The sequence below is a fragment of the Balaenoptera musculus genome, chromosome 10 (genome assembly GCF_009873245.2).
Source record: "Balaenoptera musculus isolate JJ_BM4_2016_0621 chromosome 10, mBalMus1.pri.v3, whole genome shotgun sequence".
Lineage (NCBI taxonomy): Eukaryota > Metazoa > Chordata > Mammalia > Artiodactyla > Balaenopteridae > Balaenoptera > Balaenoptera musculus.
Window position 1 is genome coordinate 84,064,422 of NC_045794.1, and position 23,795 is coordinate 84,088,216.

The 23,795-nt window shown below is 39.0% G+C and overlaps 1 protein-coding gene across 1 annotated transcript in view; it reads left to right on the forward strand.

Moving 5' to 3' along the window:
* Positions 1 to 1,729: 1,729 nt before the first annotated feature.
* UTP20 (UTP20 small subunit processome component) overlaps positions 1,730 to 23,795 on the forward strand; it is a 94,836-nt gene continuing 72,770 nt past the window's right edge. Inside the window, exons 1-15 of the mRNA XM_036864827.1 lie at positions 1,730 to 1,963; positions 2,859 to 2,939; positions 5,248 to 5,314; positions 5,439 to 5,571; positions 6,027 to 6,215; positions 9,475 to 9,556; positions 10,236 to 10,373; positions 10,968 to 11,123; positions 11,684 to 11,830; positions 11,915 to 12,049; positions 13,642 to 13,719; positions 15,429 to 15,607; positions 20,923 to 21,078; positions 21,222 to 21,310; positions 23,260 to 23,365. Of these exons, the coding sequence (XP_036720722.1) occupies positions 1,919 to 1,963; positions 2,859 to 2,939; positions 5,248 to 5,314; positions 5,439 to 5,571; positions 6,027 to 6,215; positions 9,475 to 9,556; positions 10,236 to 10,373; positions 10,968 to 11,123; positions 11,684 to 11,830; positions 11,915 to 12,049; positions 13,642 to 13,719; positions 15,429 to 15,607; positions 20,923 to 21,078; positions 21,222 to 21,310; positions 23,260 to 23,365 (1,781 nt within the window). The 5' untranslated portion in view covers positions 1,730 to 1,918. The remainder of the gene's footprint in view (positions 1,964 to 2,858; positions 2,940 to 5,247; positions 5,315 to 5,438; positions 5,572 to 6,026; positions 6,216 to 9,474; positions 9,557 to 10,235; positions 10,374 to 10,967; positions 11,124 to 11,683; positions 11,831 to 11,914; positions 12,050 to 13,641; positions 13,720 to 15,428; positions 15,608 to 20,922; positions 21,079 to 21,221; positions 21,311 to 23,259; positions 23,366 to 23,795) is intronic.

Genomic DNA, 23,795 nt, shown 5'->3' on the forward strand with positions numbered 1-23,795 from the left:
CCAGGCAATCTGGTTCTAGCATCTATGCTCTTAACCACCATGCTGTATTGATAAATTGTTCAACCAGAGCTGTCAATATTATAAGGATCATATAATGGGTAACAATGCAATATATAACTTGTGTCAGTTTTTTGATTTTCATGTTTCTCTCTACTCCTTATTGTCCCATTAACTCCATTACCAAAAATAAATAATAGAGAAGTAAAAGGACACAATTATCTGGGGGTAATTTTAGCAATAGGTTGGGAACATTGCTTAGAGTAGGGGCTCTTACCCTCAGGTAACTGCAGACTTCTCTTTGAAATCATCTATACATTTTAGTATGAATGAGCTTATTAGTATTTTTCTGAAGAGAAGGTCTACAGCTTTCTTAGACTCCTTGAAGGCTCTGTGACCCAACAAGGTGAAGAATCACCTAAAGAAAAAAAAAAAAAGCCAATTAGCTTACTGGAAGCCAGTCAAACATTGGGCACTTCTATATTTTATTATTAAAAAATAAAATCCATAAATGTTATGAATCCATTAAAAATATACACAGCAACCCTGTGACAACATAAAAACATTGATGTTGTAATGCCAATAACAATATGAAAGTGTTTTATCTACTTTACTTCTTCACCTGATTCCCTCCTCAATCCATACATATTTCGCTTCCTTTCCTCTACACCAGACCATACTTGTCAAGGTCATCAGTGACCATCACCTTGTCAGGTTCAGCAGCTACTTCTCTCTCCTCAGTTTTCACTATAGTTGGCCACTGGCTCTGCTTCCAGGCCAGGACTAGTCTGTTTCTACCTCACTGGCTCTCTTTCCCAGTCACCTTTCTGGTCACTGCTAAATGTTGGAGCATTCCAACGTTCAACTTGGGTCCTCTTCTCTTCTTTGTCCTCCTTTTCATCACTCTCTCCCTAAAACATCTCATCCAGTTCCATGGCTTTAAATAACTTCACACTTTCTGTAAAGTGTATTTAAGTCACACCTCCAGCCCTGACCTCTATACTGAGCTCTAGGCAGGAATATATTCAATTTGTCTACTGAATATCTCTTCTTGGCTATCTAAGATGTAAGCACCTCAGACTAAACATTTCCAAACAAAATTATTATTAGTATTGTTAGTCTCTCAGCTCACAGAACAGAGCATAGCCCATAGCAGACTGTCAAGAAATATTTGTTGAATAAGTGAAAAAACATACACACACACACACCTGTTTGTATAATTACGTTTAACAACAGGACATAAGAATGGTAGGAAAATACCAAAACGTTAACTGGTTGTGCATGAAACCATGAGTTTTCTTTAAAAGTCCTTTCCAATTTTAAATGGAAAAATAGTGGTTAAGAATATCAGACATTGGAACTCAGTGACCTCTGCCAGACTGCCACTTACCGGCTGCACATCCTTCCTTTCTCCGTATGCCAAAGGGAGTTAGAAATATGTACCTCATCGGTAGTCATGCAACGTTCACAATCCGCTTTACTGTGAAATTATGAATGTAAAGAGCTTTGCCTGGTGCAGTATACAAAGTGAGAGGTAGTAGTTGCTGGCTGTTAATGATGACAGGCATGTTTTCTTTTATGATAAAAATACACATTTTTCGTATAAACCTTTACTGAAGAGAGCTCAAAAAACTCCGCACGCACACACCCACTGAGCCAGAGCCTCCCAGTCTCCAGCCGGCTGCAGGGGGCGGGCGCGCCTGCTCCGTCCGCTTCTTCCGCCCACGTGACCCGCTCAGCCTGCTCCCCGTCTCCAACATGGCGGCGCCCAGGGGCTCAAGCCGCACGTGAGAAAGAGTCTGAGTACGTGGGAGTGCAAGCGTGGGAGTGCAAGTGTGGGAGCCAGTTTCCCTTGTCTACAGTCAGTAGCATCCCTTCAACCCTTCCCGAGATCCTCGCGGGCCGCCGCCCCTCTGCAGCCATGAAGCCAAAGCCAGTTTCCCACAAGATCGAGAACACTTACCGGGTGAGTGAGGAAACTTGGCCGTGGGACTAGTTCTGAGCGGGACTCCCGGGGCTACAGAGCTCTGGGCCGAGCGGAAGTCATTTGTCCGGAGGCTCTAGCAAAAGAGCCTCTCTCTCTCTCCGGGTGTAGTAAATATGGGATGGGGAAGGAAGCTTCAACTGCAGATTTCGCCCATGTTTTGTGGCGTCTGGCCTGGCTGAGACTTCTCTTCAGGCCAGAGTTAAATTCAGTGTCACAAACTAACTGCTTAGGAATTCTTTCCTGCTCTCTTATCCTTGAAGACCGAATGGGGGACGGGCCGGTGGGAGGAGGTGAGTGATTTCCAGCTACGGGCTACTACACCACTTTCCCGGTTTGCTCCTTGAGGGTTTCTTTGTTACTCTACAGCCGTAGGCCTGTATATGTTTAAAAACACTGTTGTTGCCATGACTTTAGCCAGATCCTGTACTTGCAGCAGGGTATGAAACCGAGCAGTAGATCTGGCGAGGCCACGTTGCTAGCTTTTACCTAGGTCAATCCACCAGTCTAGCCTGGAAATTTTATTTGAAATGACATTTTGCAAATATATCCATAGAAATATTTCATTATCTTCGCACAGTAGTGCAGTGCATTTGTCTTTCAGTTTGTTTTTAAAGTTATCTTTTGTGATTTATCAGCGATGTTGTAAAACTCAGTTATACATTTTATGATTGATTGAAAATACAACTCTGAAATTGAAAGCGAAGCATAACATTATTTCTAATGATAGAACGTAAGGAGGCACATTGAACCTATAAACTTTGTACTTCCAGAAGGAAATTGTCCACATATGATTGTTATACAGCACTCAAACAGATATTCAAGATATGATAAGTATAAAATGTGGATGTATTGTAAATATACTTCTCCCCCGCAGTTTCTTACGTTTGCTGAACGATTGGGAAATGTGAATATCGATATTATTCACCGGATTGATAGAACTGCAAGCTATGATGAGGTAAGAGAATGTTAAATGAGCTGATCTTCAAGTACTCATAGTTGGTTTTTTAGATTCTCTTTGAAGTGAATTGTTTCTCAAGCCATTTTTTTATGAACATGAAATGCATTAGACCTGTGCTGTCTCAAACAGTAGCCACACATAACAAATTAGATTTAAAGTAAAGTAAATTAAAAATTCTAATGCTCAGTAGCCATATGTGGCTAGTTGCTACCATACTGACCAAGTGCAGATATGGAACATTTTCCATCATTGCTGAAAGTTCTGTTGGGTGATGCGGTGTTAGAAAATTTACTTGATTCTCAGGTGGCTTCTGATTCCATCCACTCCCTTCCCATGCGCATTCCGAGCACCGCTACAGATCCATATTCCTGAAACTACAATTTTAAAGAGGTTTTGAGCAAGTCGCTTTCCTGGTGCTCAGTTTCCTCCTTTATTAAAAAACATGGGGGAGCTAAACCACATAATTTTTTCCAGTTCTAACCATGCTGTAACTCGGTCACACCTCTACTCAAAAATCTTGTTTTCGCTGCATCAAGTCATTATTTCTCTGCCAGCCTTTTAAGGTCCTGTATAACGTGCCTTTAAATTAGGGATTCAACGTCAGTTTTTACTATTTTTCACTTGACTCTAGTCAGACTCTGCTCACTATCTCTTTGAATGCCTTGTCTCCAGTATGTGAATTCAGTGTGTTAATGATGTTATCTAGGTAGGCACATAATGCTTTGGGAACTCACCGTGAAGGGATCCTAACCTAGATTCTGTGAGGGTGTAAGGCGAGGTGTCAAAAAAGGTGAAGTAGACAAGGTGATACCTGAGTTGAATCTTGTTTGTATAGGTTTTAGCATGGCAAAGAGAACAGGAAAGGCTGTTTCAGGCTGAGGAAGAAGCCTTTATAAAGGAACAGAGGCTAAAGAGGGCATGTCACATTCAAGAAACTCCAAAGCATTTCAGTATGCTTATAATTGCATGTGGGATGTTTGTTTATGTTGATGGTGACTGCGGATGGGCGAAGGGGGTAGCTGGTGAGAGATAAAGCTGAAGAGATAATCAAGGACCATGAAGGGCTTCATATGTCAAGCTAAGTTTGGATTTATCCTGAAACTATGGGAAGTCATTCTAGGATTATAAGGCAGGGGAATGTGTGACATGATCAGTTGTAAATTTTAGATCTCTCTGGCTTTAATGTGGAGGAAAGAACAACCAGTTGCTCTGGAGTCAGGGTAACCAGTTGTGATGATTTGGTTGTCATCTAAGTAAGAACTTTTCTCTCGTATAAATGTGTGCAAACACTTATAGAGGTCTTTTTTTTTTTTTAAAGAAAAATTGGTTCCTACCATATACTTCACTATGAAACTTGCTTTTCTCACTTTGAAAGTATACTATCAACATCCTTCTAATTTAATAATAGATGTAATTCTTTTTAATAGCCACATAATATACCTTATTATATACAGACCATAATATGTACACCAACCATTTTCCTTTTGTTGGATATTTAGGCTTTTTTATGTTTCCCCCCCGCCACTACAGTAAAGCTGAATGAATGTCTTTATACTTGTATATTTACAAATTTTATAAGAGATATCTCCAAAAAGGGAATTGCTGGATCAAAGGACATACGTGTTTTTAATTTTTTTTTTTTTTTCAAAATTTTTATTTATTTACTTATTTTTGGCTGCGTTGGGTCTTCGTTTCTGTGCGAGGGCTTTCTCTAGTTGCGGCAAGCGGGGGCCACTCTTCACCGCCGTGCGCGGGCCTCTCACTATCGCGGCCTCTCTTGTTGCGGAGCACAGGCTCCAGACGCGCAGGCTCAGTAATTGTGGCTCACGGGCCCAGTTGCTCCGCGGCATGTGGGATCTTCCCAGACCAGGGCTTGAACCCGTGTCCCCTGCATTAGCAGGCAGATTCTCAACCACTGCGCCACCAGGGAAGCCCACGTGTTTTTAATTTTAATAGAAATGCCAGATTACGTCTCTATAAGGTTGTAGCAATTCATATTTCCAAAAGCAGAATGAAAGAACTGTAAGAGTCAACATTTTTCTTGGCCTAAAATTGTGAAAAACAGAAAAAAAATTTTTTTTTAGTGTGACTATTGCATAGTTTTAAATCTTCTGCCCATATTTTACACCTGATTGCTTTTTTAGGTGTGTTAGTTAATGCCCTGTTTAAAAAAAAACTAAGAGGAGTTTTTCAACTCTTGACTATCATCACTGTCTTACGGTATTAATATATCATTATTCTTATTTACTTTGATTATAGTTTTTCTTTGAGTTGTCTGATTAATGGACTGCTTTAATCTTGGCAGGAAGTTGAAACCTACTTTTTTGAGGGTCTACTGAAGTGGAGAGAACTGAACCTTACGGAGCACTTTGGTATTTTCTATTTTGTTTCTATTTTATTCACCCATCATTTGTACTATATATGGTCAAAACAGCTAAATATTGGTGTGATGGAAAAGCAGAACTTATTCTTTTTTTTTTCCCCCTCCCCACCCAGGGAAATTTTACAAAGAAGTTATTAACAAATGCCAGTCTTTCAATCAGCTAGTCTATCATCAAAATGAGATAGTTCAGAGTTTGAAGACTCACCTGCAAGTCAAGAACAGTTATGCCTATCAACCCCTTTTGGAGTAAGTAGCATGTTGAAAGAAAGGCAACAACATTTATCTGAATTTTAATAAAGGTTGTTTTATAGCTACATATGCTTTAGATCTGGTGTTTGTGATTTAGAAACAAGAATTTACCTTTTTTTGTTAGATGAAAATATTAGTACATTACTGTAAAGCAGAATCTTAGAGGTATACTTTTTTGCTTTTTATACTTTTACAAGAACCTGATTTTTCTCTGACACTATAGGAATGATTGACTATAACTTGTGATGGAAGGTACAAGCTCTAGCCTGATTTCTTTGCTCAACTCTTAAAACGTGAAAAATTTTATACCTTTCTTGAGACTTGGTTTAGTAGCTTTAATTAATCCTTTCATCATAGGTGATAGGTTATCATTTGTGAAACAGATTTGTAGTATTTGGTTTTTGATCTACATGTATCAGAATCAGTTACCTCTCCTTATTTTTTTCATCCAGTTTAGTTGTACAGTTGGCACGAGATCTGCAGATGGACTTCTATCCCCATTTTCAGGATTTTTTCCTGACTATCACTTCAATCCTGGAGACTCAGGACACAGAGTTGTTAGAATGGGCTTTCACCTCGCTGTCCTATCTGTACAAATACCTGTGGAGACTAATGGTGAAGGACATGTCCAATATATACAGGTGACCTTTTCTCTCTCTCACATGGGTTTTTCTCTTCTTCTTCTTCTTTTTTTTTTTTTGCTTTAAAATTTTATTTTATTTTATATATGATTCAGTGCTGTTTACTAAATTTATAAAGTTATGCAACCATCACCACAATGCAGTTTAAGAACACTTCCATCATCTCGAAGAGATTTCTCATGCCCATTTGCAGTCAGTTCTGCTCCCCATCTGCATCAGTTTTGAAAGCAAAAGCGATACACATATGTCGAATAGTCAAGATTGCCTCTGTGGAAACAACTGTGTGCTTGAATCCCCTAAGTAGAATGATCCTCTTCTACAATGATATTTTTTAGCATTTAAGTTTTTAATTTTTTATTTTTTGGTCAAGGGCAGTTTTTATTGATACTGACAACCAGCAGAGACTTTCTGACTCCCATCTGTATTTAATGAAAACATGCATAATACCTGTCACTGGCACCTGCTGACATGGCTACCTAACTTTAATTAATATGTTCTTTAATTGCCTTTTCCCTGTCTTCAGTCAGATGCCAAACTTCCTTTCCAGCTCAGTCTCTAATTATTTTCTTATAAAAAGTTGGTTCTCCAGCCAAAGTGGTCCATAGTCTGTTCCATCAGTCTGCATTGACCTGACCTTCTCTTATCTCCAGCTATTGAAATCAAACCCCCCACCATCAAAGCCTGACTTGAATCTATAGCTTCCACATACATGCCCGGGCACCTTGTCCAGAAATCAGAGGTTTGTACTCTGAACACGTCTGGCATTCTATACCACTTATGTCACTCAACTTCTGTTATAATCGTTTGTTCTAATGTAATGGTGTCCTCTATAAACCTATAAACTCTTCAAGAACCCCATCTTAAATATTTGCATTTTCCTAGCCCCTAAAATACTGATTAAGCCAAAAGAGACACTCAGTATTAGTAAGTAAGTGTGGACAGGGAAAGAGAATGAATTCTATACCAGCTTTTTGTTTAAAGTAAGGCAAAGATTGTTGGTAATCTATTTCAATCTGGGACTTAATGGAATTTTCTACTTGGTGTCCTGATTATTTCTACATACTTCAGTTGTCACAGGAACACGCAAGATTAACCTTTTACCCCAACCCAGTATAAGTATGGATATGGGATAGGACTGTCGATTTTGTTTTTGTGCCACCTCCCTTCACTCTACCCTCCTTTAAACACGGAATGAGAAAGAAATATTTTTCTGACCTTTACTAGTTCTCTATGAAGATTTTGGTAAAACGTATTAGAAACCGAGATTACTTCATTAAAGACCAGCAAGATCTTGGGGGATATATAGTTTATTTGGTTTCATGACTTCTGCTGTTACTTTTATATCTCCTGAGTCAGGCTCTCCAGTTATAAATTTATTTGCTTTCAGTATGACATCTTCAACAGCCTGGATATTTTCACTTGACTGTTGTTGAAATCAAAGTCTGCACATTCCTGTTCAAGCCAGCTCTTCTCATTCATTTGTATGTTCAGTAAATATGTACTCAATGCCAGGCTTTGTTTGGTCGCCCAGTTTCTAATGGTGATACCATCATTCTTCCCATCACTGAGATTTGGCCACTTAGCAGCATCTTTGACCCAGTTGTCTTCAAGGACTTCACATCTTCTTGATTCTGCTATTCACGTACTCAATTCAGTGACTATTGTACACTGTGTATCAGGCTTGAGATGCACTCACAAATAAACCAGATAAAAATCCCTCTTCTCATGAAGTTTATCAGGGGGAGAACATCTTGGGCATGGGGCTGGCATGAGCGAGGAACAGTGAGGAAGCCTGGGTGGTGCAGCAGCGTGTACAGGGGGAGAGTAATCAGGCGATGTCAGAGATGTGGTAGTAGGGGCCCTGACCATAAAGGGCCTTGTGGATACTGTAAGGTCTTTGGTTTCATTGCAGGGACTCTTGAAATGTCTCTTGGGTTCCTCCATTGTCATTTCCCTCTGCCACTGGCCCTCTTTCATGCCCTTGTTTGCCCAGGCTTTTATGACTTGAATAACTTCCTAGTTGGACTGCCAGCCTCTTCTTTCTTCCTTTATATCACCCTATACTGGCGCCCAATTTCTCTTTCTGAAACTATTCATTTCTTATTCAGCCAACACTTATTAGTACCTGCCATGACCAAGGAACAATTAGGTGCTGGGAATATGGCAGAAATACGAGAGATATATTCCATGCTCTTCTTCCATTTGGGAGACCAGTTGAAACAATGTGATTATATGAGTCATTATTTAGTTATAGCTGCATGGCTGTATGACCTTGAATATATTGCGTAGCCTTTCTGCCCCTATTTCGTTATCTATAGGATGGGGATAATAGTTCCTACCCCACAGAGTCGTTGTGCTGATTAGATGAAGTAACATAGTAAGTGCTTACTTAAATGTAAGCTAGAGTCCCCACTCCTTTGCTTAGTGTTCAAAGCCACCTGTTGACTTGAGCAGCTTTATCTGGAGCTGCCTTCCCCACCCATATCATCCTTCTTCCTTTAGACAGACCAGCCTCTCTGATATCTCTCTTTTTTAAAAATATTTATCTATTTATTTATTGATTTTTGGCTGCGTTGGGTCTTCGTTGCCGCGCACGAGCTTTCTCTAGTTGCGGCGAGCGGGGGCTGCTCTTCACTGTGGTGCCTGGGCTTCTCCTTGCGGTGCTTCTCTTGTTGCAGAGCACGGGCTCTAGGCACAGGTCTGAATAGTTGTGGCATGCAGGCTCAGTAGTTGTGGCTTGTGGGCTCTAGAGTGCAGGCTCAGTAGTTGTGGCACACGGGCTTAGTTGCTGCGCGGCATGTGGGATCTTCCCGGACCAGGGCTCGAACCCGTGTCCCCTGCATTGGCAGGTGGATTCTTAACCACTGTGCCACCAGGGAAGTCCCTCTCTGTTATCCCTTGACTGTGATCACTTCTGCCCACCCCGTGTTTGCTCTTGCTTTGATCTCTGGTAATATGCACTCCAGTCCCCACCTGGATTCTTCCTGTCGTTCAGGGATCACTACAAGTTTCAACTTTTCATAGTCTTTCCTATAAGACCAGTGCCACCAATCCTAGGATTCTTAATGTCTGTGACCTTCAGTCTTCTGTTTGACATGTGGGTGTCGTGGTAATCGAATGAGATTTTAAACTGCTTATGTTATTATACCTGCTGCATCTTTCTTGCATACCTTGCACAGTGTTGGGCATATAGTTAACATGTAGTACATCTTTATTAAAATGATGATTAATTAAACATGTCTTATTTTCTCATTTATAGCATGTATAGTACACTCCTGGCTCATAGAAAACTACATATAAGAAATTTTGCTGCTGAAAGCTTTACTTTTTTGATGAGAAAGGTTAGTTTGATCATTTATGTGTTTATTGCTCATTAATCCTCAAGAATCTGATGAACAGAAGCAGACATCTTTTATAATATAGTTATTATGGACTAATATTTTTTATATAAAGAGAAACCTGTTACTGTTTTGAGTTTATCTCACCATAAGGTGGTTTTTGCTCACTAATGTGAAATAATTGGGGTGGGTCACTCTTTTATTCTTACTTAGTGTATATATATATATATATATTCTCTAATTCAAGTCAGTCTGTGCATGAACAGTGAGATTAACAGAAATTTTTATAAAAATTTCCTGGAAGGAACTGATTGTATAGTTTCATTTGTGTTTGTTTTTAATAGAGTTTTTGTAATAAAACAAAAACATTGCTATTAAATTCTTTTATACTCATAAAATATAAGCATACTATTTACTTTAAAAGATAGAATGTTGCCTTATGTAGTTTTTCTTGGTACATACCTTCATATTATACCAATGAATTAATCACTCTTTTGTGTGACGTTACAAGTGATAATATACTCTTGCAGCAGTTTGAAATCATTGCAAGTGTCACTATTCCTTTTAGAATTTTTATCCTAATTACGTTTAAATATGAATCTTTAGAATAGCAAATAATAATTATTCATTTGGATATGTTTATGTTGTAAATACAGTTTTCCATTTGCATTTTGTGTTTTAGGTTTCTGATAAAAATGCACTTTTCAATTTAATGTTTCTTGATCTTGATGAACATCCGGCAAAAGTAGAAGGAGTTGGACAGTTGCTCTTTGAAATGTGCAAAGGAGTTAGAAATATGTTTCACTCCTGTACAGAGACGGTAAATAACTGGGAGGAGTTCCTTGAATCTATGTGAAAGGGATTAAAAGAAAATAGATAAGATTTACACAGACGAGCTGGAGAGAGGATTGCCTAGAATAAATAGAAAACATTCAATGGGGCGCGTTAGGGCTTTAAAAACAATGCTTACCTACTGTAGGCCCTGGGTCATTAGGTATTTTTCATTTAAAAAGAAGTCACTGCTTGGGACTTCCCTGGTGGTCCGGTGGTTAAGACACTGCGCTTCACTGCAGGGGCCACGGGTTTAATCCCCGGTTGGGGAACTAAAAAATCAATCAGTCAATCAAAAAATTTTAAAAATCACTGCTCTCTTCTTCATCCTGGATGCTAGAAGGTGACATAAATTGATCGATGGGGGGCGGGGGGGTATTGTGTGATAAAATTCCCCATCCTAGTTTGGAAATTCTTTTGGGACACATAGTTAACCACCAGAGCTGCCATATCCTTGATTATCCTGGATCAGATTTTAAGGTAGCTTGAGCAGAGTGGGGAGTAATCAGAGAGGGAAATACCAATGTAATACTTGAGAATAAGAGTGTGCATGTTCATTTTCATGATTCTTGGATTCCCACAGGCAGTGAAGCTAATTTTGCAAAAGCTAGGACCAGTTACTGAAACAGAAACTCAACTTCCATGGATTTTAGTTGGAGAAACCCTCAAAAACATGGTCAAATCCACAGCGTTCTACATCTACAAGGAACATTTTGGTATATTTTTTGAATGTTTGCAAGTGAGTTCTGATTTTTAAGTATTTGTGTGTAATTAGGAGTCTAAGAGTTGATTGTTGTTCTTAATTTAGCAGATCACTCCTGGAGATTGTATTTTATAATTGTTGTCATCATATTTTTATACACTTACTAGGATTTTCCTTCCCTCTCTCCCCTGTACTATTTTTACTTGCTTTGATATCTTGAGATGCAGTAGAGCATAGTGGTTAAGAGCACAGGCTTTGGAGCCAGAGGCCTCTGTTTGAATCCTGGCTTTGTCACTTACTGCTAGTGTGACTTGGGAAAATTTAAGTCTCTGGTCCTCAGTTTTTTCATCTGGGAAATGGGGATAATAGTATTCCCTGCCAGTGAGGATTATGAGGAAATACTTGTAAAGAACTTACAACAGTGCATTCAGAAATGCTAGCAGTTATCATTAGTGACTCCCAGTAAATGTGTCTTTTTCTTTCACAGAAAAATAATGTGAAAATTTGAACTGCTTCACACAATATTTTCATTATTAAGTTAACAGATGAGTTTGATCTTTGGTAGTTATTCTTTCTTATAAATTCTTCGTTTGCAGGAATCACTCCTGGATCTACATACAAAAGTAACCAAGACTAACTGTGGGGAAAGTTCTGAACAGTTTAAAAGGTTGTTAGAAACATATCTGATACTTGTAAAACATGGAAATGGATCAAAGATAACTAAACCTGTTGACGTTTGTAAAGTGAGTTCCCAACTTAATTTGCTTAGAGCCTATTCATTAGAAGCTGATTGCTAAGTGTGCATTGTTTTTCCTTTTATTTTACAGGTATTGTCTCAAACATTACAAATAGCCCATCTCTCCACATCTTGCCGGGAGACCCTCTTGGATGTAATTTCTGCTTTGATCCTAGGTGAAAATGTTTCCTTGCCAGGGACCCTCATCAAAGAAACCATAGAAAAAGTAATTTACTTTTGCAAATATTAACTGAGTAGTTAATACTATGTTTAGCGTTGAGTAAGCCTTCTGGGGAATACAAATGAAGCTTGGCAAAGGCTCTGTCTTCAGGGAATTTATAATCTTGTTAAGGAGATGTGAATCTCGTGCTCTAATGGAAATAAGCAAAACAAAATGTGATAAAAGCTAAATCTGTTCAGCAAATATTCACCAAACAAATATTTACTTAACCAAGTTCAGGCTATGGACTAGATATTGTAGAGTGGACACTTTTATTTTATTTATTTATTTATTTTTGCCTGTGTTTTTTTAAAAAATTAATTAATTAATTAATTAATTTTTATTTTTGGCTGTGCTGGGTCTTCGTTACGGCGTGCAGGCTTTCTCTAGTTATGGCGAGCGGGGGCTACTCTTTGTTGCGGTGCGCGGGCTTCTCATTGCGGTGGCTTCTCTTGTTGCGGAGCATGGGCTCTAGGCACGCGAGCTTCAGTAGTTGTGGCACACAGGCTCAGTAGTTGTGGCTCACGGGCTCTAGAGCTCAGGCTCAGTAGTTGTGGCGCACGGGCTTAGTTGCTCTGCGGCACTTGGGATCTTCCCAGACCAGGGCTCGAACCCATGTCCCCTGCATTGGCAGGCGGATTCTTAACCACTACACCACCAGGGAAGTCCTGCCTGTGATTTTTTATTGTTAGGGAAGTGGGGCCCTGGGAGTATGTAGTTAAAACCTGTTGAATCAATCTATTTATGTCACGTCGAAACATAAAGGTTAATTCTGTCTGGGGTTGAGGGACAGAGAAAGCTTTTCAAAGGACTAATATTTTGGATAGTCCTTGAAGGTTAAATAGCAGTCTGCCAGTCAGAGAAGGTGTTAAAAACTCTAGGAGAGAGAATGGCAAAAATGTGTTCAAAAATCTATGTTGCTGGGCACATGGACACATGAAGTGTGATGTATATCAGCAAGGCTTTGCTTGGCTTTGAAAAGTTAGGTTGGATTTTATCCTCCAAGTAGTGGAGGGCCCTGGAAAAATGTTAAGCAGGGAAATGATTTAATGAGATTGGCATTTTAGTGAGTTTAGAAGATAAATTGGAGGGAAGTGGAATTGAAAATAGATCAGTTAGGTTCTTCCTAGCTTCATGTAGTGCAACAGTATAAAGTTTAGAGGAAGGTGTAAAGTTGTGCTACTTGCCCTTTTGTAATTCTCTGTAGCTGGGAAAGAATGGAGCAGCTCTTAGGCAAAGCCCTGGGTAATCACTAGAAACACAGTACCCTTCGCATTTGTAAGTAAGTCCCTTTGGAGAAGGCCGAGCACTTAGAATACTGGTTAAAGTGTGCCCACCATACCTTTACTCTAGTAGCTTCTTTCCCGAGGAGGAAGGCCCAGTGCCTGTGTCTCACACCTGGTGTGTCCATCTGCACAGTGGCAAATTCAACAATCCAGTGCTTTTTGCCTTCCCTGACTATTTTAACTTGTATCAAGCATCCCACATTTCCTGCTTGCAAGTTAGAGGACCTTGAAGGTTTCAGATGTTTTTATTTTCAGGAATGGGAAAGTACTCTCTTTGTATTTACATTACTATTCTTTGCCTGTGGTCCACAGATTTTTGAGAGCAGATTTGAAAGATGCTTAATTTTGGGTTTTTCGGAAGTCATGTTTGCTATGAAGCAGTTTGAGCAGGTGAGTGAGATATTAAGTCTTGGATTTGTTTTGTTTTAAATCTGTCATGATAAAATAATCAATTTAAAACTCCTGTGATTTTGTTTGTTTTTTGAAAGGAACAGAATAAGTATTTGATGTTTTAGTTCATGTATTTTTTTTTTAAGTAATTATATTCCAGTTCTAGGTCATATGTGAAACTTTATTCCACATGCTAAGCATTTTAAATGATACTAGGTAACCAATTTGTTTTTTTAATAATCTTTTAGGAAGTTATAGAACCATGTGATAAATTTGAAAAAAAAAATGGCTTAAGGAACTTAAACTGTGAATTTGAAGCATAGAAAACAGTTTCTGAAACAGTTTGCATAGGAGGAGAGTTATGAATTCATTTCATTGCTACAGAATGAATTGCTACCTGATAGAATGAGGTAGAAATCTTCCTCATCAAATCCTGAGTTTATTTTATCCTTGCCCCTCACCCTCATCAAACATTTGCCACTCCTTCTAACTGGTGATTCTACAATATACTTCATGGAAATCTCTGTATCTCTTCTCTCATTTTTCCCTTTAGTCTTTAATAATATATATTTTCATTTGTCTCAGAAAAACACTTCTTTATACATGTCCTAGCCCTGTTGCTTCCTGCCCAGTGAGGGCTCTTTATTTCTCTCTGGTTTTCTTAGCAGCTGCATCTTTTCCATCTCCCCTGTTCCCTGTGGTCTTTTTTTAAAAACTTATTTTTATCAGAGTACTCTATGTATGTTGTTTAAAAGGTTGCACGGGGCTAAAAGGCACTCACTTGATTCCCACTCCCATCTTCCTCACCAGGAACAAGCACATCTAATGATTTTTTAGCTATTTTTTTCTAGTATTTACTTTATATTTTTAAATCATCTGAACGTACTGCTTTTCCTTGACTCATTAGTTTTAGTCCTCATCTGTAGACTTCCTCCTTGGTAGGTGGATTTCTAGTTCTTTTACGCTTCTCATCTTCTCAACAGAGTTACATCATAAATTTTGGTTGAATTCATATTCATCAAATACTTAATCCCTTTAATCAAGGAGTATTTTATAATTACATTTCCTTTTTTGTATACCCTTTCGTTTTTCCTGAAGTTGCCAATTGCCTCATTCTTTAAAAACTTGAAATTGCTGGTGAGTCTGCCAACAGCATCATAGAATGCCTTTCACGTGGCACACTGGCATATCATTTGGCAGCTCTTTGTTTTTCTTTTTTCTTTTTTGGAGACATTCCTCCTAGAGCCATTCAAGTCTGAACAGGTTGCTTTCTCTGCCCATTGCACAGATGTCATACTAGGACTTGCCTCTCTCTTGTTTCCTGGGTCCCGTGTCTTTCTCTTATTGTAGTTTCCTCTCTTATTTTGATGAAACACATTCTCCAGAGGTTCCTGAGAAAGGGTGAATGGAAGTAAAATTTTGAGATTTAGTGCATCTGTAAGTGTCTTTATTCTCTCCTCAAACTACATCACCAGTATGCTGGGTACAGCATTCTAGATTCTGTCGTTTTCCCTCAGTTTTTCAGGCATTGCTCCATTGTCTTCTGGCCTCCACTGTTCCTTTGCAGAGGTCTGATGTCATTACGATTCCTGAGCCTTTATTTATGATCTCTTTTTTTTCTCTGTGGAAGTGTTAGAATCTTCTCTTCATTAGGTGTTCTGAAATTTATATCTGTTGTTAATAAGTGTGATTTTCTTTCTTATTTTTAGCTTTTTCTACCCAGCTTTCTCTTGTATATTGAGAATTGCTTCCTGACTGATGACGCTGCAGTCAAAGATGAAGCTCTGGCCATTTTGGCCAAACTCATTCTGAACAAAGCAGCACCTCCCACCACTGGCTCCATGGCGATTGAGAAGTACCCTCTGCTTTTCTCAGAACAGACAGTGGGGTAAGTTCTAAGTCTTTATTCCCTGTATTCTTGGTAGGATTACCCATTTAAAAATAATGCATTCAGAATACTGTAAAAACTGAAGATCTACATGTATCAACTGGAAAGATGTCCGTGATACATTGTTATGTGAAAAAAGCAAGTTGTAGGACTTCCCTGGTGGCGCAGTGGTTAAGAATCCGCTTGCCAATGCAGGGGACACGGGTTCGAGCCCTGGTCCGGGAAGATCCCACGTGCCGCAGAACAACTAAGCCCATGCACCACAACTACTGAGCCTGCTCTCTAGAGCCTGCGAGCTACAACTACTGAGCCCGCGAGCCACAACTACTGAAGCCCGCATGCCTAGAGCCCATGCTCTGCAACAAGAGAAGCCTGCGCACCACAACGAAGAGTAGCCCCCACTTGCTGCAGCTAGAGAAAGCCCACTCACGGCAACAAAGACCCAATGCAGCCAAAAATAGATAGATAAATTTAAAAAAATAAATAAACCAAGTTGTAGAAGAGCACATGATCCCCTTTTGCAAAGTTAAAACCAAAAGTATATGTAAGCATAGGAACACATGTGAAAGGATACAGAAACAGGTTATTTAACTTCAAGAGGATGGTAAGTGAAAGAAAGAGGTCACTATTAATTTTCTTAACCTTTTATTTTAAAACAATTGTATATTCACGTGTGGTTATAAGAAATAGGACAGAGAGTTTCCATATACCTTTCACTTAATTTCCCCCAGTGGCAACATCTTATTTGGTTTGGCCAAAAAGTTCGTTTGGGTTTTTTTTCTGCACGATGTTATGGAAAAACCTGAATGAACTTTTTGGCTAACCCAATACAAAAGCTTACTGCAGTATCACAACCAGAAAATTGACATTGGTACAATCCACCAACCTTATTCAGATTTACCAGTTTTACATCACTCATCTCTGTGTTTGTATGTATATGGATATATAGTTCTGTGCAATTTTATCTCATGTCTATTCACAACCACCACCAAAGTCAAGATACAGAGCTATACCATCACTGCAAGGATCTCTCGTGCTACTTTTTAATAGCCACACTCACCCTGCCACTCCCCACTCCATCCCTAACTCCTGGCAACCACTAATCTTATTCTCCATTTTTACAATTTTGTCATTTCAAGAATATTATATAAATTATGCAGTACAGCTTTTGAGATTGGCTTTTTCACTCAACACAATTCCCTTGAGACCCATGTAAGTTGTTGTGTGCGTCAGTAATCCATTCCTTTTTATGTTGAGCATCTTGGTGTGCTATTCCTGAGTAGTATTCCATGGTAATGGATGTAGCAGTCTGTTTAAACATTCATTTGTTAGAAGGAATAACTAGTTCATTCCTAGTTTTTGGCTATTATGAATAAAGCTGTTATAAACATTCATGTACACAGCTTTCCATTTCTCTGAGATAAATGCCCCGAAGTGGACTTACTGGGTTATAGGGTAAGGGCATGTTCAGTTTTAGGGTTTTTGTTTTTGTTTCTCAGTTTTTTTGTTGTTGTTGTTGTAGTTTTGTTTGTTGCTTCGTTTTATTTTTCATGTTCAGTTTTATAAGAAACTGCCAAATGGTTTTCCAGAGTGACTGTGCCATTTTACGTTCCCAGCAGCAGTATGAGTGATCCAGTTTCTCTGCATTCTCACCAGCATTTGTTATTTTCACTGTTTTTTGTTTTTGCCGGTCTGATAGGATATAGTGATATCTATCTCACTGTGGTTTTAATTTGCATTTCCCTAAGGGCTAAGGATGTTGAACATCTTTTCATGTGCTTGTTTGCCATCTGCATATCGTCTTTAGTGAAATATCTGTTCATTTCCTTGGCCCATTTTCTAATTTGATTGTTTCTTTGCTGTTGAGTTTTGAGAGTGCTTTATATATTCTAATACAAGTCCTTTTGTCTGCTTCGTGATGGTGCAAATATTTTCTCCCAGTCTGTAGCTTGTCTTCCTTTGCTTAACAAGATTTTTCACTGATCAGAGTTTTTTTGTTTGTTTGTTTGTTTTAGTATTTATTTATTTGGTTGCTCCAGGTCTTAGTTGCAGCAGATGGGCTCCTTAGTTGAGGCTCTCCAGCTCCTTAGTTGCAGCACTTGGGCTCCTTAGTTGTGGCATGCGAACTCTTAGTTGCCACATGCTTGTGGGATCTAGTTCCCTGACTAGGGATTGAACCCGGGCCCCCTGAATTGGGAGCTCAGAGTCTTATCTGCTGAGCCACCAGGGAAGTCCCACTGATCAGAGTTTTAAATTTTGATGAGGTCCAATGTATCAACTTTTCCTTTTATGGATAATGCTTTTGATGTCAAGTCTAAGAACTATTTGCCTAACTATAGGTCCCAAGTATTTTCTCCTATTTTTTGAAGTTTTATCATTTTATGTTTTACATTTAAGTCCATGATCCATTTTGAGTTAATTTTTATATAAGGTGTGAAGTTTAGGTCAAGTTTCCTTTTTTGCCTCTGAATGTCCACTGCTCTGGCAACATTTGTTGAAAAGGCTGTTCTTCCTCACTGAACTGCTTTTGCTTTTGTGTCAAAACTCAGCTGGGCATAAATGTGTGGGACTGTTTCTGGCTCTCTATTCTGTTTCATTGATCTATGTGTCTGTCCTCCTCTAACGCCACAATCTTGTTACTATAGCATAAAACAAATCTGGAAATCTTAAAAAAAAATCCTTTCACTGTATTCTTCTTTTTCAAGATTGTTTCATCTATTCCTGGTCCTCTGCCCTTTTGTATAAATTTTAGAAGAAACTTGTCTATGTCTACAAAAAAAAAAAAAACCTTGCTGGGATTTTGTTTTGAATTGCATTAAATCTGTAGGTCAATTTGGGGAGAATTGACAACTCCCTAAAGAGACACAACACTGTTACCTTTGCTTATGACAAGAGGATGGTAAAGAGAAGAAAGAAGTGACTATTAGCTTTTAGATTATAAACCTTTGCATTGTTTGAATTGTTAAAAGGTGTATGGATTACTTTCTCAATTTCATTAAAAACAGTACATACTCTTTGGAAGTCGAAACAAAGTTTATATAAATATTTGAGAGGATTCTGCTTACTGTTTTTCAAATAGTTGGGTGGGTGTGCCTCTAGAAATTATAGATCAGGAAACCAGTTCCCTTATCATTCCTAATAAATGGAAGCATATTAACTTAAGGCGAGTGCCACAGGTTCTGTGTTTCTTTCTCTAAGAAAACTTCCATCACCCCGTAGAATAAGACGTGAATGGTCACCTGTGTCTGAAGATTCCTGATCACACTCCATCCACTCATCTCACAGATTTATTGTGAGAATAAAAAGAGATAATAGGGGCTTCCCTGGTGGCGCAGTGGTTGAGAGTCTGCCTGCCAGTGCAGGGGACGCGGGTTCGAGCCCTGGTCTGGGAGGATCCCACGTGCCGCGGAGCAGCTGGGCCCGTGAGCCACAACTAGTGCCTGCGCATCTGGAGCCTGTGCTCCGAAACAAGAGAGGCCGTGATAATGAGAGGCCCGCGCACCGCGATAATGAGAGGCCCGCGCACCGCGATGAAGAGTGGCCCCCGCTTGCCGCCACCGGGGAGGGCCCTCGCACAGAAACGAAGACCAAACACAGCCAAAAATAAATAAATAAATTAGAAAAAAAAAAGGGATAATAGATGTGAAAAGACTCTTGAGAAGATAAATTTATTCTGTCATTTGACAGATATTTATTGTATCAGACACTGTTCTAGGCACTGGGATATAATAATGAAAAAGAAAAAGGTTTCTTCTTTGGGGGAGATGACAGTCTTGGGGGGACAGGCATGTGAGGCAGATAAACAAACAAGTTAATTTTAGATAGTGATAAAAAGAAAAATAAAACAGGGCTTTGAGACAGAGTAGATAGAGAGGCAGCACTACTCCTGTCTAGAAAGGGGACCTTTGGTCCGATTGTATGGTAGAAGGATCCAACCTGGCAAAGAAAGGCTGGGTGAAAGGCTTTCCAGGCAGAGGGAAGCGTTCCTGCAAAGGCTCTGGGATGGGAATAAGCCCAGTATGTTTGAGGAACAAAAGGAAAACCTGTGTGGATAAAGAGCATTGAGTAAGGAGGAGAGTGGAATGAGAGGAAGTGAGTGAAGGAGGAGGGGGTCAGATCACCCAAGGCCTTACAGGATGAGGTGAGTATGGATTTTATTGGAGGAGCTCATTGGCAGGTGTGACGAAGCAGGGGAATGACATGGCAACTAATGACTCATCTCTATAAAGTATCTCAATATTTTATTTGTAAGATTTTTGCCGATTATTGAGTCGTGGTTAATACTAGAAAGACAGTATATCAATATAGTGACTTTTAGAAATTACCAGTAAAATTAACTTAGTTATCTCTCATAATTTCCAAGCATTCAGTATCCTGATAAGTATGAAACAAAAGAGAATGCTACTTTTTTGGTTAACTTTAATGATAAAAAGTTATAGGAATAAAAACCTGATATTCTACTTCTATTCCATAATAAGTTAACCAAACTGGACATGGAGAATTAATTATAAAAACAGATCAATTTACTTATTGTTTCTATGACTTTTCTTGCCACTGGATTTCTGTCTTTTAAATAGGACTGACGTACACTTCATTGGCAAAAATAGAGGCAAACAAGAATACTGCCAAAGTTAACAGATACCTAAAACTGAATGTCATATTAGAAAATAGTGTTGAGTAACCACTTATCAGATTAAAGCCTCAGAGAAAGTTACTTCTTGCTTGCTTTTTTTTTGGCCGCATGGCATGCGGGATCTTAGTTCCCCAACCAGGGATCGAACCCGTGCTCCCTACAATGGAAGAGTGGAGTCTTAACCACTGGACCGCCAGGGAAGTCCAAAAGTTACTTCTAAGTCATAATCATTTTAGCAACATTTGTCAAATTCACTGTGTTTCCTTTGCAACATCATTCTACACATTTGTGAAGCAGTAAAATTCATGTCAGAAAGGAAAGGGGGGACGGAGGAAGTCAGTTCATGCCAATAAATTACCTCTCCAGTTCTTAAACACATGTCCATCAGCACAAAATTCAGAAATAATACCTAAAACTGGAAGAGAGTTGCTTAAGTTATGAAGCAAATTAAAATAGAAAATAGAAGAAAGTAGAACCAATGGGGTTGAAAAAGTCTGTCACTGAAAAATCAGTAATGAGTCACTTTTGTTTAGTTATTTGTATTCAACTGTCACCACCAGTTTCTTCCTTCCCGCTAATGCTCCATGCATGGAAAGGAACCAATTTTATTTCAAACTTCAGAGGGCAAGAGCGATTATATCCTCTCTTATTTTAAATATTTGTTTATGTTTTCTTCCTTTAGATCCAATATCAGGCAGAAGAAGACCAGATCCAAGGGAGGAAAGGAACAGATCTCAGTATTAGATCATCTTTTATCTATAATTCAGTTACCCCCAAATAAAGAGACTACTTACCTTTCATGGTCTTGGGCGGCCCTTGTCGTGTTACCTCATATTAGGTGAGAAAATCAACTGTGTTTGATTGTGAAAGGTGTTTTAGCAAGCTGATGAAAACATTTATTAGCCATTTTTTGTCATTTCATGAAAAAGCCATTGAATGCTAGTTTGAGCATTTCCCTTTTTCTCCCCACTTCTTGGACAGACCCCTGGAGAAAGAGAAGGTGATACCCCTAGTCACCTGCTTCATAGAGTCACTCTTCATGACTGTTGACAGAGGGAGCTTTGGAAAAGGTCAGTTACAATCACCATTTGTTCTCTTATCTGTCTTTTCTGGCACACCCAGAGTAACTGTAAACACATGGATACCAGAGAATAGTACTGCCGTTGTGTTCTGGCAGAACCCCCGTATGTAAATAGGGAAAAAAGAGGCTGAGATGGAGGCGTTACCCTTGTACCTCATAATGTGGTGACAAAGTCAGGACAGCTTGAACATTTGCTGAGTCCAAAGGTGAAGTAGTAGAAGGCTGCCATGGTCAAAGAAATCAGACTCAACTTTGAGTCCCAGCTTGTGTCTTGTTCCTGTCTTCCACGCCCAGTCTAGCCCTGGTATACACTTGTGCTCCAGGGATTTGCTTACCTAGAGCAAGACACTTTCTTGTATGTCCCTCTGGCTACCATTGCACATGTGTCCCTTCTGCCTGGAGTCCTTTCTAGGTTTTTCATCATTTGTTGAACTCGTACTTAGCTTTCAAAACTCAGCTCAGGGCTTCCCTGGTGGTGCAGTGGTTAAGAATCTGCCTGCCAATGCAGGGGACACGGGTTTGAGCCCTGGTCCAGGAAGATCCCACGTGCCGTGGAGCAACTAAGCCCGTGCATCACAACTACTGAGCCTGTGCTCTAGAGCCCATGTGCCACAACTACTGAAGCCCGTATACCTAGAGCCCGTGCTCCGCAACAAGAGAAGCCATCGCAATGAGAAGCCCGCGCACGACAACAGAGAGTAGCCCCCTCTCGCTGCAACTAGAGAAAGCCCGCGCGCAGCAACAAAGACCCAACGCAGCCAAAAATAAATAAATAAAATTAAAAAAAAAAACTCAGCTCAGACACAGTACCTCTAGAAAGGTCTTCATGACTCATCCAGGCAGAATTAGACTGCCCTGCCCCAAACACCATTTCCTATTGTATACTTGTCCATCTCCCCCAACTAGCTGAGAACAGAAATTTAAAGGTAGGTATTTTGATCAAAATAAGATTAATAAAAAAAATTTTGCTACAAAAATAAACAAATAATAGTAGGTATTTTGTTTTATTCTAGCATGGTATTTTTTTTCCTAACACGTGTATAGTAGTCATTCATTTAAATATTAATTGCTAGGTTCTGTGTTAGATACTAAGCAGACATGTTAGAGAATAAAGTAGACCTGCCCCATTTCCAGTGCTCAGTAGCCACATGTGGCTAGTGGCTACCTAATTGGATTGTGAGTACATTTGGCAGAAGTATAGAGCCTTTCTACCACTGCAGAAAGGAAGTCTGTTGGATAGCCCTTTTCTAACTAGAGCAGGTGCTGGCAAAATATTTGTGTAAAGGACAATACAGTAAATATTTTAGCTTTTGTGGGCCACATTCAGTCTTCAGTCTTTGTGGCATATTCTGTTTGTTTGTTTGTTGTTTTAAACAACCCTTTAAAAATGTGAAAAGCATTCTTAGTTTGCCGACCATATAAAAACAGACTACCCGCAAGATCTGACTTGTGGGCCATAGTTTGCCAACCTCTGGTCTAGGATTAAATGATTATCTAGTTAATATAAATTGAGTCAATTATAGGTAGTAGCCATTGGATATGTGATTTCTTATAAATTGGAATCATAAAATCAACAAGAGTTTTACACAAAGATAATTTCTTAGCTTCTGAAAAGTCTAAGTCTATTCTCAAAAGTTCTAATTTTGATAATACCAGTTGGTAGAACCATTGAATTTTCTCCTCATCTCAGTTGAAGGGAACATACATTTTTATTCTCTATTTCTGAATATATTTTTCTCTTAAGAAAGTTAAAATATAAGACTTGGAACCTCTTTTCAGTTCCTTTCTGTTATATTCTGACATTTGACAGATAATCCTTTAGAAGGCACAGATTCACTTTAAGAACTCTGTATAAATACCAAGTGGTAGATAAAATGAGATGTCTATAGTTATTGTGTCAAAGAAATAATGTGGTTTCTCCTGTTTTTCTGCCTTAAGGAAACTTATTTGTTCTTTGTCAAGCTGTAAATACTCTGCTAAGTTTGGAAGAATCTTCTGAACTTCTTCATCTGGTTTCTGTGGAACGTGTGAAGAATTTAGTATTGTGAGTAAACATATCTTACATTCAGCTTAATAATGAATGAAATATAAAGGCTTCTGTGTTGGCAAAATCTTGGATCTATTTTTTACCTGAGTTGTATTCCCGTAGGAAATTTATTATTGATTTAAATCCTCCAGTTAAAATAAGAACATTTTTGGATACAGTCTTTAAATACAGATTCATCTTTGTGAAAGGGTATTTTACTGTGTATGTAAATTAGTGCTGCAGAGTGAAGTGGGTGTATAATGCTGGTCACATGACATTGCACCGTGGCTCCAACATACACATTTCTGCTTCTTTCACAGTGTTTCTCAGCTTGACACACTTAGCACTTCAGAAAACTTTCCTGTGGTCCTTTTACTACATACCAAAACAATCCAGTTTTTCGTTTTTTTAAGTTTATTTTGATTTGGGTCATAGCACAGGGCCATTA